Source organism: Phyllopteryx taeniolatus, chromosome 7, assembly GCF_024500385.1.
Source record: "Phyllopteryx taeniolatus isolate TA_2022b chromosome 7, UOR_Ptae_1.2, whole genome shotgun sequence".
Classification (NCBI taxonomy): Eukaryota; Metazoa; Chordata; class Actinopteri; order Syngnathiformes; family Syngnathidae; genus Phyllopteryx; species Phyllopteryx taeniolatus.
The window spans coordinates 10,838,234-10,854,227 of NC_084508.1; the positions used below are offsets into that span (position 1 = coordinate 10,838,234).

The 15,994-nt window shown below is 41.9% G+C and overlaps 1 protein-coding gene across 1 annotated transcript; it reads right to left on the reverse strand.

Moving 5' to 3' along the window:
* Positions 1 to 1,257: 1,257 nt before the first annotated feature.
* On the reverse strand, positions 1,258 to 15,890 carry zfyve9b (zinc finger, FYVE domain containing 9b). Its single transcript, XM_061779404.1, has 16 exons — positions 15,755 to 15,890; positions 11,972 to 12,570; positions 11,784 to 11,883; positions 11,466 to 11,668; positions 9,920 to 10,031; positions 8,879 to 9,001; positions 8,640 to 8,795; positions 7,355 to 7,579; positions 6,490 to 6,572; positions 5,292 to 5,396; positions 5,074 to 5,224; positions 4,609 to 4,689; positions 4,279 to 4,441; positions 2,827 to 2,932; positions 2,575 to 2,754; positions 1,258 to 1,814 (listed from the first exon to the last, which is right to left on the reverse strand). Exons 1-16 carry the CDS (start codon positions 15,816 to 15,818, stop codon positions 1,653 to 1,655), a joined length of 2,613 nt encoding a protein of 870 aa, XP_061635388.1. The 5' UTR covers positions 15,819 to 15,890; the 3' UTR covers positions 1,258 to 1,652.
* Positions 15,891 to 15,994: the final 104 nt, after the last annotated feature.

Genomic DNA, 15,994 nt, shown 5'->3' on the forward strand with positions numbered 1-15,994 from the left:
TCGTAGGAGTTGCACAAGCGACGCATTCTGCTTTGTTGAAACAGGAGGGAAGAGAAAACACCCCCTCGGTTCAGCTGGTTCATTGACAAAAAGAAAGGGCCGCTTGTGTAGTTTTGCATTCAACTAATGAGCAAATATGCCCCCCCCCCCAAAAAAGAAAACGGCGAGGGAAGTAAAATGCTCTAATTATATGAATTACTAGTATATTTATTGAAAGCCTGGTTTACACCTAAATGTTGCTATTTAAGTTACTACTAAATGACATTTACTGTACTTAATACTTACCATACATAGTTGAATTGATATAATTAAATTTGTAGTTTTTATTTTTAATATAGTATAACATGATTCTAACTTCTGGGTCATATTGGTCAAATGTTTTATATCACGAAAACCAGGTGTTTAAACTGTGTGTGTGTGTGTGTGTGTGTGTGTGTGTGTGTAGACTTAATAGCCACCATAAAATAAAAATAATTCTCATTTTAAATGCATTTAGAATAACTGAAATATTACATTGAATTAGTATTATAAATAACTGCATTATTAAACACATTTGAATTATTTTTAATTACATTAGTTTAAAATAAAATATATTTAAATATTGCTGTTTTTATTTACTTATTTTTTTGAACTTGCAAAAATATCAGGACACAATGTAGTTTGTACACCACTACAACTTACTATGCAGTAATTAATACAGTTGAATAAATAGCTTATAAGTAATAACCTATAGACACTTGTTTGGAATTTTGCCTGCCGCTCAGCTCCTTGTCAGAAAACATTGTGTACAAAGCACCTGAAACACTTGAGTGGTCCGGACTTGAATCCAACGTAAATGCTGTGGCATGACCTTAACTAGGACTTTCATGCTCGAAAACCCTCCAGTGTTGCTGAATTTAAAAAAAATAAAATAAAAAAAAATAAAATTCTGCAAGGAAGAGACGTGAAAGACTCATTGCCAGTTCTAGAAAACGCGTGATTTCAGTTGTTGCTGCTGAGGGTGGCGAAGGTTTAGGGGGGCAATAACTTTTTCACACAGGGCCAGGTAGCTTTGAACATTCCCCCCCCTTCATAAATAAAATCACCATTTAAAAACTGAATGTTACTTGGGTTATCTTTATCTGATATTTACATGTTTGATGAGCTTATTAGCTTAGTGGGGAAACTATCCAAAAAAAATAAGAATTTGAGAAGTGGGTAAATACTTTTTAACGGCACTGTATTGGCTCTGCAAACATCTTTCCATAGAGAGAGCAATCATTCTCGTTGCAAAGTTTAATTCCAGGTTGACATTATTAAATTCAAGAACATTCTTCCATCCTTCAGGCATTCATTCCATGTGCATCCACTACTCACTAAGTCATTCTCTTTTATTTAAACTAGCGGGGGCTGGATCCAGCCTCTGTGTTAAAGTTAAAGGTATCTCCCCCCCCCTCCCCAACACACACACACACACACACACAAGCTGTGGAGTTGCTACTAATGCTTTTGTCTATTTGATTTCTTGGTTGAAAGATTGATATACACGTTGCTGCTGGGTAAACTCAGAAAACCGCCAAGAGTGAGACCTCTCTCTCATGGGTGGATAGTCCCCATGAGTTTCGGGGGAGGGGGTCGTCAAGATGCCATTAGTTTTGCGTTTTGTGGTACTTCTAAGTGATGTACTCCAGGATGTAAAAGATGAGCTCCATCACGATGGGCTCGTCGCCTCTCTTGCGCCCCCTGCTGTGGATGACGGGGATGAGCGTGTTGTCCAGGGCGTTCAGGTACTGAGGTGGGAGGGGATGGCCGTTGCTGCCTGCCACGAAGCCCACCTCAAGTTGCAAACAAAGAAATGCATGCATTACATTATATTAAAAAATATCTATAATGGGTAATGACACCTTTACACACTTGTATGATCTAAAACAATATATATGATAAAAATATGGATACAATTATAACAACAATAATAAATGCCTTTAAAAATCCCTAAAAAATGTATTAGCTGAAATAATATATGTACAATAAAAATATTTGTAAAATTATAACAGCAATAATAAACACTGGAAAAAAAGAAGAAAAAGTGATGAATTTTTAGACCAACAACAATAATTCATCCATCCTCTTTTTAATCTGCCTGTATTTCCTGTTCCGTAGAACAATCCAAGAGCCAATTTGCAAAAATATCCAATCTGAAAAATTCTAAATGAAAAGATTAAAAGTAGAACAGTAATAATAACAACAATAATTTAAAACTGTAAATGTGAACTTTACTAATATCCATCTCATACTTCTTATTGAATATTTTATAGACTCCAATGTTGAATGAAATTATCTTTTTTGTTGTTATTATACTGTGATCTCATTCCAATTTGTTGCCCTGTTCGTTGAATTGTATAAATAAATATTACAAACAGCTGTCGGGACAAGACGGCGAACTACAACAACAATAAACATTGTTAAAGGAATACCTCTCTGACAATTTATTAGAATCTTTGTAAAGTCAGAATGTGTTGTTTCTCTAACTGGAACGTGCAGGTGTGCCTAATGAAGTGCCCGCTGAGTGTATATGAGGCGTCCAATCACACTGACCGGCTGGGGGTCAAAGGTAACACGCAGTCCCAACTTGGCCATGCCGTCCTCCTTGAGTAGTTTGAGATACGGACACAGGGCCAAGCAAAAGGCCCTGGCGATGCGTTCCGTGAGCCGGTTGTGTTCTGGTACGTTGGCCGCTATTCCTTTTGGAGGCTCGGCCCGCTGCAGGTAGAACACCTGAACGCAACATTCATTTAAAGCGTTAAAAGAAGTTTAAAAAAAAAAAAAAAAAAAAAGAGTCACACATACTTCTGTCCAGTGGATAATCTTGCCATTTTCTTTGTATTCAGATTTCTGGAACATCTTTGTACTGCTGATGGACTCCATGGATTTACCATCAATTGGGCTTATAACCCTGTGAACCACAAGAAAACACTTATTTTATTTTTAATTGCTATTTTTGCTTGTAGTTTAGTAACACTTAATAAAATTCGTTCAACCGACACAAAGTGGCAGAAAAACTGGTACGACTGCAAACTTCAGCTCATTGAGTAGTCTTCAATGAACTTAACATGCATGTTTTTGTCTACTTTTTAACAGTTTTATTGGCACCAAGTTGGCGTCTAAGCTCTACTTTTGCCAAAATGAAACTCCTCAACTCACTTCGAAAAAGTTCCTTGGCACTGCTTTTGACTAAATGAAGCTCCTCAATTCACTTCGAAATAGTTCCCCAGCAACCAGATGTCATAAGACGGTGCCAAATCATTACTTTTGTCTAAATGAAGCGCCGTAATTCACTTCAACATAGTTCCTTTGTACGAAGATGCCACAATATGGCGCCAAAGCACTATTTTTTTTTGCCTAAATGGAGGTCCTTAACTCACTTTAACATATTTCCTTGGCACTGAGATGCAGCAAGATGGCGCCTAAACATTGCATTTGTCTAAATGAGGCTTCGACTGAGACGCTGCAAGATGCCGCCTAAACACTGCTCTAAACACTGTTCAAAAGAAGTTTCTCAACTCACTTCAACATATTTCCTTGGCACCGAGATGCCACAAGATGGTGCCAAAGCACTGCTTTTGTCGAAATGAAGCAACTCAACTCACTTTGACATAGTTCCTCAGCACTGAGATGCCATAAGAGGGTGCCAAAACACCACTGTTGTCTATGTGAAGCCCGCTAACTCACTTCACCATATTGCTCTGGCACCAAGATGCCACAAGGTGGCACCAAAGCACTACTTTTGTCCAAATGAAGCTCCTCAACTCACTTCAACATAGTTCCTTGGCACCCAGATGCCACAAAATGATGCCAAGCACCACTTTTGTATAAATGAGGCTCCTCAACTCACTTCAATATAGTTCGTTTGGCGCTATCTTGTGGCATATTTTGCCATTCGGTACATTAATCAATATGAATTGTATTTTATTTATTTTATTTTATATTAGTTATGGGCCGTGGAAGAAAGCTGGAGTACCTGGAAAACAAGCACTGGGAAAACACGCAAACTCCACACAGGTGGGCTGTGGCCTACATTAGAACCCCATATGCCAAAACTGTGAGGCAGAAGTGCGAAGCACTAGCTCACCGTGCTGCCTCTATTTGCAAGTCCGTTCATGATTTATTCAGAGTACTGTACACTGTCAACCTAAAAGTCACTACCACGCCCTTTAATAAAGGATTGGCTCTGCGTGAATGGAGAGTTGCATAAAGACTAAAAAAAAAACAACAACTCCCAAGCAGATGGAGAAGCCCCACCCTTTATTGAGGGCGCAGTTGGCCTCCACCCACTGCACAGAAACGAGCTCCTGACTGTCTGTTTGGTCCACGCGGCCACAGGTGACGGCGTAGTCCTTCATCTCCCGGAGCGACCTGCGCAGCTCTGCCATGGTCTCCGGGGTAATCTGCACCATTAGTCCATCTGGAGGAGGCACACACACACAAATTTGTCAACATTGACAAAACAGGCTGTGCAAATAAACACACACGCAAATGCTTATATGAGCAAAAATACACAATGTGGATGACTGAAACGTGTAAATAGCAATAATATTAGCAAAATCCCCCAAGTCGTGGAGGATATGTTACCTTCTAGGATGCTGGACTTGGCAAAGTAACCCGCAGTTGCTTTCAGTGCACTGCTAAATATGAAAAAACATGATCCAGTCACTGGAGAAGAGGAGAAAAGGGACAAACAAACATGGTTATAACACGTTATTGGGCAAGTGTTTAAGGAATCTATGTGATACTGGACTTTCACTTTTTACTGAACTAATGAAATAAATGAACTTTTATAACAGTCCAATTAATTGAAAATTGAGATTCCTCAATGGACGTAAATTCAGGCCGGACTGGAGCGCTCATATCCAGTTAATCTCGAAATGATTCATATTATCGTTACAATTTGAATAAAAGTTGATTTGGACTTGTTGAACGAGTATCCAGGCACCAAGGTGGAGAAGTGGTTAGGTGATTGGTTGATTTGAAATTGGCTGAATTTTCAAGCGTGTCCCCCCAAAAAAATCCAATATGGTTGAACGTGTTCTGCGTTACCTGTGCGCGGCTGGTTGTGGATGCTGATGGCTTGCGTCTGGTACTGGCCGTCGTCTCTTTGCACGCAGATGAGGTGAGAGTCAGCCTCCTCGTTGAAACACGCCCCCACGGCCAGGACGTGCTCGTTACACTTGTTCATGGCCTTCATCAGCTGTTGCAACAGGAAATGCATGTTCAAAAGTTTGTTCAAATGATGCACTGAAAATCTTCCATCTGACCTCGTTGTAGCCAGTAGTTGGTATCTTTATGCAGGTCCTCTGAGCCTCCAGGTCCACCGTGAGCCCCGGCACCATTGGGAGACTATAGCGGAAATTCCTAAAGTCCTGCTCAGGATGGAAGGATGGTTGCAAAGTAGCAGGACTTTTTCAGTAAAGATCTGGAAACTTTCCATGGTAGTTTAACGCGATGTCATTGGAATATTTTCGAGATTTTTGTAATGCGGTGTTTCCCAACTTTTATTGAGTCAAGGCGCATAGTCCCAAAAATTACACAGTACAGCCTACACTAATGCCTTGCGAGACGAGTGTCCCGATTTCCGAGTTTTCAGAGATATGGGCCGTCGTTCAGCCGATTTTTTTGCTTTGACTTGGGAGCACAAATTTGAGATACAAGCACTGTATGGTTGCAGTGAACTCAACTCACTTCACAAGAAACAGTTAGGCAGAATTCTTTAAAAAAAAAAAAAAAAGAGGCGTCAGGGTATTAAATACCACTCCCAGTTCAAATTTACTGTCTAGTTAAGCATAAAACAAAGAGAATTACGTGTATTTAAAACAACCACATAACTTTGCCTCCAACTTCACTAGCTTAATGCTAACACATAATGGGAAACGTCATATATAGGCAAACAAATAGCATCTACAGCATGTGATAGTATTATAACGTTTGATGCAACAGATATTTGAACACAAACGGTGAAGCAACACATGTAGACAGACGATATAACAACACTCAGAGGCATAAATTATTTCTCCTCTTCAAAAAATGACTACTATTGCTGCAGTTACTGAGTGACTGACAATAGTCTTGAAAGTTTTCCCCGTTTGCGCCTGCATGACAGACATCAAAAGGAGCCGCAATCAATTAATCATGTTGCACAAACTGTTTAGTTCTTTTCATTGTATTGATTTGTGTTATTACTATATGTTTTGATAAAGTAAAAGGTTATACAGTGCTATTTTCCTCATTAAAAACACACTACAGTTTTGTTTTTTTGTTTGTTTTTTGGGAGGGAGGCTGAGACGGATTAATGACATTTCCGTTCATTTCAATGGGGAAAGATGATTTGAGATACAAGTGTTTTCAATTTACTGAGCTGCAGCAGATGTCAAATATCAACGTCAATTCCGATGGAAAGCTTCCAACTTTGGTAGCCCAAAAAGTTGCAAGTCTGAACAGCACACAACTGTTACTCACCACTAGAAGCCTCATGACTGTGTGGCCTATGTCCCTGAACAAAGGCTTCCGAAAGCGCACGCTGTACAGAGGACAGGGGTAAACTGCAAAAAAAAAAATAATAATAATAATAATAACAATCAAATAATGAAAGGGTGGCTGAAAGTGAAGCTTGAGGAAAATGTAGAGCCGAGCCAGCCAGCCCAAAGGCATTAGCCAAGGAAACACCTGCTTAGGACGCCCACAACCTCTACGGCACCCCCAAGAGTAATCAAGAGTCAACAAAGTCTGGAGTGGTATTTATTTTTCATTTTTTGGAGGAGTATTGAGCAAGAACAGAACCCCAACATATTTGCACTCAGCACATTTTTACAATATTTTAAATTATTCGACTTTCCATTTGTTTTATTAAACCATTTTTGTCACCTTCTTTTATGTACTCCTTAACAGTTATATTATTATTTAAGTGTTTGATTGACATTTTATTGTTATTTTATTGAATACTCTCTTACGCAAATTCTAAGTTTCTAAGTTATATTATAAGTTATTTTTAATTTGTCTAAGTTTTTTTTTTCTTGCACTTTATTTGTCACGTGTAACACCAAAAAAAGAAAATATGTGGCTGAATGAAAACAAAAAAATCCTTACTTGATTGTATTAAAATGTATTGTGCATAAAGGTTAAATAACTATACATAAATAAATAGTTAAAAACAAATATTAAAAAAAGACAGTTGTTAAAGTTTAAATCCAAATGTAATATACTTAAATGTTAAACAGAGTAAACCATCGCTATATCGCGGTTCACCTATTGCGGATTCAATGCATAGCAGATTTTTTTTTAATTCATATTTATATTGCTGATGGAGGCGTGGGGCAGAACTCACATCGATACTCGGCACCCAGGCGCAGCATGAGGCGCAGGGGGAACGTCCTGGCCCAGACCACCTCGGCCCTGTGGAGCAGCAGGCCGAAGAGGTACGGCTGGCTGGGCAGGGGCAGACCCTGAAGGGACTGACGGGTGGGACGGACAAACAAGAAGCCCGCGTGCTCGTCGCTGCCCAGGAAGCGGCTGCCGAACAGCGACAGTGACAGGTGCTTTATCGCCTTCCCTGCGGATGTGAAAGAAGAAAGGGCGACGTTTTGAGTACACGGGGAAATAGCGCGGAATGGAGTAAACAAGGTCTGACAAGGCCAGGACATAAAATATCCAGCTGCATCGGGATCATAAATGTACTTGGAAGTGGGTATTAACAACAATACAAATCTACAATAAAATTGGATTGAGCCACATGCTGCTTCACCGTGACTATGTTAGCAGCCTGCTCTGGTAAATAGCCATTAAATCGTGATATTTATGTAATCTGGAAAGTACAACTGAGCCTGATTGGACTGGCGTGTGAATGGTTCGAATCCCGTGACAGATGAAACTACATACGGACATTTTAACTGCTGCTAAAGTACCCTTGAGCAAGGCACCGCACCGCCCTAAAACCCAGCAGCAATGCATGAAACCAGCAATATACAGAAGACTGTAAATGACTAATTGCCCTTCAGTGATACCTTTGTGATGAGCTGGGGGGTAAACCATAGACTGTAAAGAAGGGCTCACCTTGCATGACCCCCTTAATTGTCACATGGGCCACCGTTTGACAAGAGCCATAGAAAGTGGGGGGAAAAAAACATTTGAAAGAAGAGCTCATCCAGGAATTGAACTTGAAACTTCTCACACCCAAAGCGAGAAGCAAATGCCGAGACCAACGAGCCACAACAAAACTTGCGAGATCCACAAGAGCCAGAGACTTGAAGAAGGAATCATCTGGGATTTGAACCTGGCACCTCTCACACCCAAAGAGAGAATCTTACACCTAGATCAACAACTAACCTTGCAGGACCCCTTACTTGTCACATGGGCCGCCGTGCAACAACAGCAAGAGAAAGGGGTCATCCAGGATTTGAACCCAGGACCGCTCAAGCAAGAATCAATCACCTTGACCAACAAGTTTGTAACCAGGACCTCACACCCAAAGAAGAATCCTACACCCAGACCTACGAGCCACACGGTACGGTCAACAACCCCCAACCCCCAACCCAAAGACTGACACAGAACTCATACTTGATAGGTGAAGAGTACCTAATGAATTGTCCTGTGTATGTTTGTGTGTGTCTCACCTGTGAGGCTGTCCCTGTACAGCTGGACGAAGTGGCTGAAGATGTCCCTGGGGAAGCTCTTCTCCTCGGGCAGACACTGCAAGAGCACCATCACCTCCACCTGGCCCACGGCGTGCATCCCTTTGGTGGTCACGCACCAACACTTCCTGTTAACGTCTGTCCCACAAGCATGCGGCATAATCACGAGTGTCAGAAGGGGTGGTTCAGTAATTTAAAAATAAATCAATCAATAAATTTACAGTTGACCATCTTGACCATGGCGAGCAAATTGGCATTGAGGACGAAAACCAGAGAGTTGGAGCGGCCGCTCTCCAGCTCCTGGATGAGCAGCGTCTCCGAGGGCTGCTCCTCCACGGTGTAATCTGAGGAGACACCAGATTAAAGTGCTTTTGAGCAGGCCGAGGGCAACCGAAGCCAATTATTTTGACATTGGCCTTGTTATCTGGGGGATAAATGTATTCACGCCGCTTGAATAGAAATCACCGTGCAATTGTTCTGTCTCGAGTCGCAAGGTCAAGCGACTTGAAGTCTTCAAAAGAAATATTCTGTTCATCATGTTTGATAAAACAGCGGCGCCTTGAGATGCGAGTTTAATTCCTTCCGTGACCATGGAAAGCAGTAGACCATGTCATAAAATCATGCAAGACACAATTTTTTTAATTCACTTATGTTCAATACATTTTAATTGAATCTTAAGAACAGTTCCCCCCCCCGCCCCCTATATTTGAGTGCAGAGTTAATATGCAAGCTGTGCATAATGTTACAGTGCCTTATATACTTTTTAATAGAATCTCGTTTCCGGTGAACACTTTGGCCTATAATCCCAACTGTTTTTTCATGTTAGTCTTTTTTTTTTAGGCGGTGCTGTAAAAAGTTTGAGAACCACAGATTTGAGACATTTTACAACGTTACATTAATATACCTACAAGATTTACAGATGTTTTGGTTTTTGAAGAAAGAAAAGAAAGCACTAGACGTGCACGTGTACTCGCACATGCGGTGAAGCTGCTTCATAATATCCGCTAACAACCCAGGCTAAATGTAGCTCCTCCCCAACATTCAAAGATTGTAGTCTGTCAGTTGAGATGTATCACTTCAACATACTTCCTTAACTCCAAATCTTTTTGCCAGGGTTTTGGCGCCATCTTGTGGCACCTTTCCAAAAATGCACAAATGTGAGTTTATCAGGTGAATATCTGAGGATAGATGCCACAGACAAAAACCGCAAATAGTTGAGTTAGCGAATGGCGAAGCGCAACTACGCAAGGGGTTCACTGTACCTCCTTTGACTCCTGTGGAGGTGAGGATAGGCGGCAGGCCTTCCTGGGGGATGAGGTTCGATGAGCTGCTCACGAGAGTGGACGTTCGCCATCTTCGAGGCGCACACGCCTCCTGGAGCACGGAAAAGACAAGCGGCAACGTTCGGATTCAAATTGAAGATTGGGACTAAGAAGAGCATTGAGAATTAAATGATTCCAATTATGTCTGTGAGTGAGATGGTGGAGGTTATAAATGAGTTTCAAATCAAAATCAGTCTTTAGGTCTAGTCTAGTCTAGTTAGTCTTATGCCGAGCTCAAGGATGGATGCTGGGGGCTGAGAGTTACATTTAAATTTAAGACTGAGATTACAATTGATATCAAGATTGAGGAAAAAAGATTTCATTCACATTAGGGATTCTGATTAGGAATGAGGGTGCTTTAAAATGACAATTGATACGAGAGGATTTAGACGAAGATTGACAAGAGGCAAAAAAAAAAATGTACATTAATATTATTCATCAAGAGATTGAGAATACATTTGACTAAAATTAAATCCAAAATGTAGATTAATTTTAAAATTCTGAATTATTTGGAAATAATGATTAGGATTTGGGCCAAAATCAAGATTAAAATTAAAATTCAGAAGCCGATTTAAGATGAATATTAGCCTACCACAGGATCTGAGATTGAAATCAAATTAAAACAATTTAAAACAGATTGGGCCTGAGATAGAGATTCAAGATTAACATCCTGAATAAACTGGAGATAACCAAATAGATTTGGTCCAAGAATGAGATTTAAATTTCCAACCAAATGGAAGGAATAAGGTTTCAATTTAAGATTATTATTAACATCAAGTCTGAAACTCCAATCAAGATTCAGATTATATCTGATATTGAAATTGAGATGAGGGTTAGGCATGACAGTGAGAATAGAATTTAAATTTCATTTGAGAGGTTTAGGTCTTTTGGGACCAAAAAACAGTGGGATTAAAAAATGATTTGTTATTATTACGTTTTAGACTATTTTTTGTTTCACATTTGACCAATCCAATGGCAAGATCATATTCGACCGAACTGCAGGGTCACAGTCGACCCAACGGCAGGGTCGCGTTCGACCCAACCACTGGGTCGCGTTCGACCAAACGACGGGGTTGCGTTCAACCCATTTTGGGGTAGACAGCCCCAACCCAACACGTAGGGTCAAACCCCCTAACCCAGACCTGCTGGTCTAAAATAACCACTCGTTGGGTCGGTCCAACTTTAGGAACACATCGGGTTACCCAAATAACCCATTTTGCGTTGTTTTTGACCCAGCCGTTTTAGGGTGTATGAGATTGCGACCAATTCAAATCACAATAGATTTTGCGATTAGGTTTCCAGATCAAAATAAAGATGAAAATTGATAAATAAATGGAGATTGATGAACATTGAGATGGAAAACAAATGAGAGATTAGGACTGACATTGATATCAAATTGTGAGCAACATTCAAATGGATTTTGAGATTAGAATGGAGATTGACAGGATTAAGACTCGGATAACTGTTTTCTTTTGTGTGATCCTACATTAGCGCCCCCATGTGGCCTGGAGGCTCTACTGCGCTGCGGCGACCCTCCCGGACCTTTGGCCGTCTCGCGCTGCGGCGCTCGGCTCACCAACGGCGGGAACGCGTGCCCTCGGACCGGCGTAGTGGGAGCGGACTCGGACTGCTTGTCGATGAGGAGCTCGTCTGCAAACCACACCCTCCTTTTCCCCCTCGGCGATGTGCCTGGGAAGAACATTCTCGTTGTGGTTGTTGCACCGTTTTAGAAAGACCCCAGTTCCCACCGCCCCCCAAAGAAAAGAGACAATCGGCTGAGAAAAATAAAACATAAGTGGCTCACTTTTAATGAGGGTTGAATGACAGGAAACACAAACCCGCCCCTCCTTGCCGTCCAGATGTGTAAGTCTGAACTTCAGGCCGGAGCAAAGTGCACAAAACACCTGACGACACACACGTGCGCATGCACACATATATTGAATGACTTCAATAGTGCACAAAACGGCAGCTGAGACGGCGTACGAGCCTCACCTTGCCGCAGGCGCGACAGTGGTGCCTCCGCTTGGTAAACGTGAACTTGACGCCGCACTTCATGCACACGTGAGCCTCGGTGTCCGGGATCCAGACCGGAGCGACCTCCCCCAAGGCGTTGGCTCGATCTTTGGTCAGAATGCCAACCGGGCTGGACTCGTTATCGGGATCGACAGGAGAGGATGCGGAGGCTTTTCCTGCCTCCCTGCCATTGGACACAATCTCTAAGGGTTGATTCTGGAGGTCTTCAGGTTCCTCCATCTCCTTCTCCTCGATCACCGATTCCTCCTTGGAGGGCAACGTCTTGAGCTTACTCTCATCCTCTGCCAGACTCAGAACCAGTGGACCGGGAGGACCCTCACCCTGGCCTTCGCCCCACGGGGTCACCATGCAGCCACCTTCCTCCATGTGGAGCATCTTCGCGGAAGGTTTTTCTTCGCTTGGTGTCACAGTTTCATCCGAGGAGGACTTGGAAGAAGGGGCTTCTGGTCTGATTTGCCCTGATTTGGACATATTTCCTGCATCTTTGAGCACCAGGAGATAGGGTCTGCTCAGCCAGGGCAGCTCGGTGTCACCGAGGGATTGGTTCTCTCCATCATCTGTTTCAAGGAGAGCATATCGTTAGTCTAATAGCATAATTGCCTTTGCATTTGTGAAAGTTTCTGAACAAAAACAAGAAATTCAACAAGCAAGAAGAGTCCAGCTGCCTCGATTCAATGTTTTGAGATTAACAGAAATGGATGACTGAAAATCTAGACATCCATCCTTTTTCTTCCGCTTGTCCAGGGTTTTGTTGTTGGGGCAGCAGTTTAAGCACGGAAGCCAAGACTTCCCGCTCCCCAGCCACTTCATCCAGCTCTTCTGGGGAATCCCAAGGTGTTCCCACGCCAGCCAGGAGACATACTGTCATCCTCAGTGAGTCTTGGTCTTCCCCAGGGCCTCCTCCTAGTGGGATATGCGCGGAAAACCTCACCTGGGAGGCTTCTAGGCAGCACCCTATTTAGAGCTTTTCACCCTATCTCCAAGGGGGAGCCCCGGCACCCTCATTTCGGCCGCTTGTATCCATGATGTTGTTCTTTCGGTCATCACCCAAAGCTTGTGACCATAGGTGAGGGTAGGAACGTAGATGGAGCGCTAAATCGAGAGCTTCCCCTTTTGGCTCAGCTCCTCCTTCACAACGACAGACCGACGCAGCATTTGCATCACTGCAGTCGATCGAGCTGTCGACCTTCCGCTCCATTCTTCCCTCACTTGGGGACGAGACCCCCAAAATATTTGAACTCCTCCACTCGGGGCAGGATCGCTTCCTCCACCCAGAGAGGGAACTCCACCCTTCTTAGACGGAGGACCACAGCTTCAGATTTGTATTGGCTGATTTAGCTTTCAGCACGCACATTGGTATTTTTTTTTTTTTTTATTGATATTGTAAAAGTATATCTAAAATGGCTTCGCCAATTATGATATTGCGCCACCAATATTGAACATCATTACGCAGAAACGAATACAGTGGCGTGACAATTTTAACCCTTACATGCTGTTTAGGTCAGATTAGACCCGTTTTGACATTAAACAGCAATTTTCAAAAATATACACCTTAAATGTCATTGTTTGCATGCTGACATTTGTTGATTTTTCCAAAAGGTACCCAAAATACATAAAAATAAAAAAATGTTAAAATGGCATTTTTTTGTATCGGGTGCTCCAAAGTTTGTGTACACTAAAACTGTTCAATCTCAAATTTGGCCTATGTCTACTGAAATGGATTTTTGCTTTACCAGTGTGTGTAAATGACGGAAAATGGTGGTAATTTTTATGGGATGGTGGTAACAGCTTTCAGTTTTACAATATTTTTTTATTTTTAAAATGTGTTTTTAATACAAGTAACTGCACAGTACTTCTACTTAAATACAGATCGTGAGTACTTTTTGCATCTCTGCACACACGCAGACACAGGACATGCGTGTTGCACGAAACTCATCGTAAAGGGAGGAAGGTGCACATTCACAAAGTGGCCATTAAAGCACGTGTTGAATCACCTGTAAATCGCCCTTGATGATGTACGGGCAAGCCTCAAAAGTCACCTCCAAAGTGTCATCGAGACGTAAAGCCTATCGTGCCCGACTGCAGCGAAAACCAATGACAACGCACAAATGCAGATTTTGGTTTGGGATTAAGACTGAGGTTGTTTTTTTTTTTGTTTTTACATAGAAAAATACAATTAAGATTACAGCAAAAATTCTAATACAATGAGACTAAGATTGTGATTCATGTTACGAGTGATGCTAGGCATAACATTTGATATTAAGATTACAATTAAATTTCAATTCAAAATGTATATCAAGATTAGGTTTTACATCTAAATTAAGAATAGAATTAGGGTCGTGATTAAAACTGAAGTTACAACAAAACAGTTTAGGACTGAGAATGTGATTAATATTCCAATTGATGGGAAGCCTGACATTGGTATTAAGAGTACAGTTATGTTAACATTTTAAATTTACATTGGAATTAGGTTTTAGGTCAAGACTGAGAATAAAATTCGGTCTGATATTAAAAATAAAATTACAACAAGACTGAGATTAGGACAGATTGTGATTAAGATTATGATTGATAATAGGCCTGATATTGGAATTAAGATTACAGCTACGATCACAAAAAATGTAAAAAAAAAAAACAAAAAAAATTACATTAGGATTAGGTTTTATGTCAAGATTACGTATAAAATTAGGTTTGAAATTACAAAAGAACCCGATATTAGGACTGTGATTGTGATTATAAAAATGGTCGAACAGCAAGATTAAGATTACATCAGAGTTTAAAATTGAAATTGCTGTGGAGATTGCGATTAGGGTTGAAATTGTGATTGAGATTGTGACTGTGCAAGGCTGGAGTTTGGTATTAAAACAGAATTCAATTGAAATTCAAGATTACCTTGATGATTAATGAGCTCTTCATGGATTGTGAGGACGTTTAGGTTATAATTCCCCCCCCCTGTAAGTGGTCCCTGCACCAAAAAAAAGTTTGAGAACCCCCCCATTAGAGTGTAAAGTGAATTCAAAACGTGTAGTTTCTCATGCGACTTTCATTGAACTGTCTGTATTACAGTGTGTGGCGTAGGTTAGTGAAAGCCAAGCGCGCGTTCCGATCTACGAACACGTTCTGGTATCGTCTCAGCGGTAAGCGTCGTAAACCGAGGACGCCCCCTAATGGTCAGGCATTTCCCTGCTTAGTGACTCGTCGTAACGTCAACATACATGCAGAGTAATTGATTATTACTGTCGTATCACACTGCAGCGCACATGGCAAACACAAACGCTTCATTATGACCGCACGTCTTTGAATAAGACAATTGCACGCGTTTTTGCAACGCAGCATCCCACGAAGAGATGTATTAACGTCACGTTGCCGGACTATTCTGGATTAAAACACGTGAATATGGTTCTAAAAGTGTCCCGCTTGCTGCAGGTTGTGTGACGCATTGAGTTCAATCCGACTGGAAACGCTTCGAGCTCGCCAATGCGACACTCACCCGGCAGAGTGAGCGCCAATGGGGCACGCACATTATTACTCCTATTATTGTCCGTAGTTATGTATTCATTCATTTTGTGAGGGTGAACAGTAGGAGAGAGAAGAAGAAAAAAAAAAGCGCGTGGTGGATAAATGCTGCATCAGCGCTTTTCGAGCACAAACATCATCGTCGTCATCGTGACGCACAAGGAAAGGCAGAGTGGATGAGAGTAACAAGGGGGAAAAAAAGAAGAAAAAGAAAAAGGCACTCCTCACCTTCTGTGATGCCTCCCAGGAGGCTCTCGTTGTCGTCGTCCCGTGCGGAGAACAACTTCAACATGGTCTTGCACTTACTTACATCACAGCATCACACCGCAGCATCAGCACCAGCAGGAATGATTGTGATGGGTTGGGGAAGGAAATGGGGGGGGGGGGGGGGGGGGGGGGGGGTTGCCTCTCAACCCCCCCTCCGTCAGCGACCCCCCTCCCCCCCCCCCCCCCTTTATGTTTCTCTGC

What these genes read in the sequence shown, in the direction of transcription:
- zfyve9b (XM_061779404.1), bottom strand. Translation starts at nt 15,818, where the DNA reads ATGTTGAAGTTGTTCTCCGCACGGGACGACGACAACGAGAGCCTCCTG. An exon ending in TCATTCAACCCTCATTAAAA is followed by an intron (nt 11,669 to 11,783) that starts GTGAGCCACTTA and finishes TGTTCTTCCCAG; the next exon opens with GCACATCGCCGAGGGGGAAA. An exon ending in TTACCTTTGACCCCCAGCCG is followed by an intron (nt 1,815 to 2,574) that starts GTCAGTGTGATT and finishes TTGCAACTTGAG; the next exon opens with GTGGGCTTCGTGGCAGGCAG.